Genomic DNA, 3,623 nt, shown 5'->3' with positions numbered 1-3,623 from the left:
GTCCCTATAGGCTGAGATGATGCAGTGAACCCTCCCTATAGGCTGAGATGATTCAGTGAACTCTCCCTACATGCTGAGATGATGCAGTGAACTCTCTCTACAGGCTGAGATGATGTAGTGAACACTCCCTATAGGCTGAGATGATGTACTGAACTCTCCCTATAGGCTGAGATGATGCAATGAACTCTCCCTATAGGCTGAGATGATGCAGTGAACCCTCCCTATAGGCTGAGATGATGTAGTGAACACTCTGTAATGGCTGAAATGACTCATTGCACTCTTCCCATTGGCTGAGAGGATCCAAGGAACCCTCCCTGTTGGCTGAGATGACCCACTGAATGCTCTCTGTTGACTGAGATGACCCACTAAATTCTTAATATTGGTCAAGATGATCCAGTGAACCCAGCCTACTGGCCATGATTAGTGATCTCTCCTTGTTAGCCAAGAGACCCCATGCATCCTTCCTAATTAGCCAAGATGATAACTTCACATCAGCAAAGATTACCAAGGGGTCCCTCCCTGATGAACCAAGATGACCCAGTGAATCCTCTTTATTTGCCAAGATGACCCAATGAACTTGTTCCACTGGCGGGAATGACAAAGGGAACACTTTCTGCTGCCCAGTGTAGCCTTTCTACTGGCCTAGATACCAGCAAGCCCTCCCTGTTAGCCAAAGCAGCACCCATGAACTCTCAGTATTGGCAGAGATGACCCAACAAACCCTCTCTATCAGCCAAATGACCAGGTGACGGCTTCCTTTGCACAAAACCTTCTGTGGATCCTTCCCTCCTCGCATCCAACCACCAGGGGGCACTGAACTTGCAACGTGCTTGCCACCCCCAGGCCCTCAGTGCCCACCAGCCAGGGGCTCACCATGATGTTGGGCAGCGTGGCATAGCGGGGCTCGTTGAGCCGCAGGTCGGCCGTCACCACGGCCGGCAGCTTCAGGCGCAGGGTCTCCAGGCCCCCGTCAATCTCCCGCTCTACTTTCAACTTGTCCCCCTCCAGCGTCACCTGGGAGGCGAATGTGCCCTGGGGAGGGACAGTGTCGGAGGAGAGTGGGTGAGGTTTTCAGGTTTGGCCTGAGCAGTATGCTTATGCCACTACTGAATACACGAACGGACAAGTGAATGAATGAGGAAGCAAACAATGCAGGGTCCCACGAGATTCGGAATCGATCTCGAACACCTGGGGGTGTCTTTCCTTTCCCTAGGACCCATGATGTACGTCCTGATGTCCTATGTCCTGATGTGCCAGTGAGGCCCCCCAGCCTTCCTAACAGTGGACATTTCTGAGTTCCGGGACCTATGCTAAGCAACTGACCTGTCAAATCATCAAATCCTCATAGGAACTCTATGAGGTAAATGTTATTATCCCCACTTTACAGATGAAGAAAACTGAGGCAGCAAGATGCTGAGTTACGTACTCACTGCCACCCACAGCTGATAAATCCAAAAGCTGACAATCTGGCTCCCAACAGCGCCCCGTGAGGCCCCTCCACTGGGCTGACAACACAACTGTGTGTGCCCACATTGATCCTTAAACCACCTTCTGGGACCCCATCCTCTGGCCAGGTCCCTTTGCCTCTCAGTCCTGAATCAACATTTCCTCCCCTGGTAACTGACATCAGCTACACTCCTCTTTGTCTAACGACCTGCTCTCCCTGTCCACTTATTAACTAGACACATCTTTCAGGTCCTAGTGTGAACATCACATTTCTTCATTCGGAGCCTCCCCGTAGTGCCCTTATGAGCCTGCCCCTAGAGACACACCATGAACACGACCAGTGAAGCACCAGCTTGGGTGGGCTCATATTCCGCCAAGGAGGACCACCAGTCACCAGGGAAATACATACACACAAATGAGATCAGTTCAGATCAGAAGGAAGAAGAAGAAAATAACACACATGAGAACAAGAAGGGGGCAATTTTGGAGACACTGGTCCGACAGTGATAAAACAGGATAATGGTCTTGAATGTGTTGTCCCATCCAGTAGCTCCTGGCTGCATGTGGCTGCCCAGCACTTGAAATGGGGCCAGTGCAGCTGAGGAATGGACTTTTAAATTTTATTTACGTTTCAATACTGATAATTAAGGCCGGGCGCGGTGGCTCACGCCTGTAATCCCAGCACTTTGGGAGGCCGAGGCGGGTGGATCACGAGGTCAAGAGATCGAGACCATCCTGGTCAACATGGTGAAACCCCGTCTCTACTAAAAATACAAAAAATTAGCTGGGCATGGTGGCACGTGCCTGTAATCCCAGCTACTCAGGAGGCTGAGGCAGGAGAATTGCCTGAACCCAGGAGGCGGAGGTTGCGGTGAGCCGAGATCGCGCCACTGCACTCCAGCCTCAGCGACAGAGCTAGACTCCATCTCAAAAAAAAAAAAAAAAAATTATCCAGGCATGGTGATGCACACTTGTAATCCAACCTACTCAGGAGGCTGAAGCAAGAAAATCACTTAACTCAGGAGGTGGAGGCTGCAGTGAGCCAAGATCATGCCACTGCACTCCAGCCTGGAGACAGAATAAGACTCCATCTCAAAAAAATAAAAATAAATAAATAAATGAATGCATGCTGATAATTCAAGATATATGATCATGACTGTGGTGATGATTTTATGGATGTAACACGTATCAAAACTTATCAAATTTTGGAGAGCTGAGATGAGTAGATTGCTTGAGCCCAGAGAATCAAAACCAGCCTGGGAAACATAGTAGACCCCATCTCTAAATAAAATTGCTTTGTTTTTAAGAAAAGCAAACTTAAAAAATTATAGAACATAGATATGTGCAGTTTATTATAGGTCAATGATAACTCAATAAAGCTGTTTTAAAAGAAAAAACAAAAAACTGATACCCAACGCAGTTACTGGAAAACTTTTAAGTTTGTTTTGAACAATTTGGGTGTATGAATCTATTTCAACTGTCAACTTTAGGAACGTGTTTCTCATGGAAATTTAGCACCTGGCCAGGCATATGGCTCATGGAATTACAGTCTCTGCACTTTGGGAGGCTGAGGCAGGCGGATCATGAGGTCAGGAGTTTGAGACCAGCCTGACCAACATGGTGAAACCCCATCTCTACTAAAAATACAAAAATTAGCTGGGCATGGTGGCACACACCTGTAAACCCAGCTACTCAGGAGGCTGAGGCAGGAGAATCGCTTGAGCCTGGGAGGCAAAGGTTATGGTGAGCCAAGATCGTGCCACTACACTCCAGCCTGGGCAACAGAGAAGACTCTGTTTCAAAAACAAAAAAAAAAGAAAAAAGAAATTTAGCACACGAATTGAGATTTGCTGTAAATATAAAATATATGCCGAATTTTGAAGGCTTAATACAAAGAAAGTCCAAAATACGTAAAATACAGGTGGTCCCTGACTTACGATGGTATGAATTAAAGACTTTTCAGTGTTCAAATGGCATGGCAATGGTAAACATTCAGTAGAAACCATACTTCCAGTACCCATACAACCATTCCATTTTTGTCTTGAACTCCTGACCTCAGGTGATCCACCCACCTCGGCCTCCCAAAGTGCTAGGATTACAGGCGTGAGCCACCGTGCCCGGCACAACCATTCCATTTTTTTTTTTTTTTTTTTTTGAGACGGAGTTTCACTCTTGTT

The 3,623-nt window shown here is 47.3% G+C and overlaps 1 protein-coding gene across 1 annotated transcript in view; it reads right to left on the bottom strand.

Moving 5' to 3' along the window:
* The window catches only part of ETFB (electron transfer flavoprotein subunit beta), a 14,262-nt gene that overhangs the window by 3,496 nt on the left and 7,143 nt on the right, over nucleotides 1–3,623 (bottom strand). The window contains exon 5 of the mRNA XM_017512454.2: nucleotides 874–1,032. Coding sequence (XP_017367943.1) covers nucleotides 874–1,032 — 159 coding nt within the window. The remainder of the gene's footprint in view (nucleotides 1–873; nucleotides 1,033–3,623) is intronic.

The sequence above is a fragment of the Cebus imitator genome, unplaced genomic scaffold, assembly GCF_001604975.1.
Source record: "Cebus imitator isolate Cc_AM_T3 unplaced genomic scaffold, Cebus_imitator-1.0 Scaffold473, whole genome shotgun sequence".
In the NCBI taxonomy this organism is placed as follows: domain Eukaryota; kingdom Metazoa; phylum Chordata; class Mammalia; order Primates; family Cebidae; genus Cebus; species Cebus imitator.
This window is presented reverse-complemented; position numbering and strand designations above follow the sequence as displayed.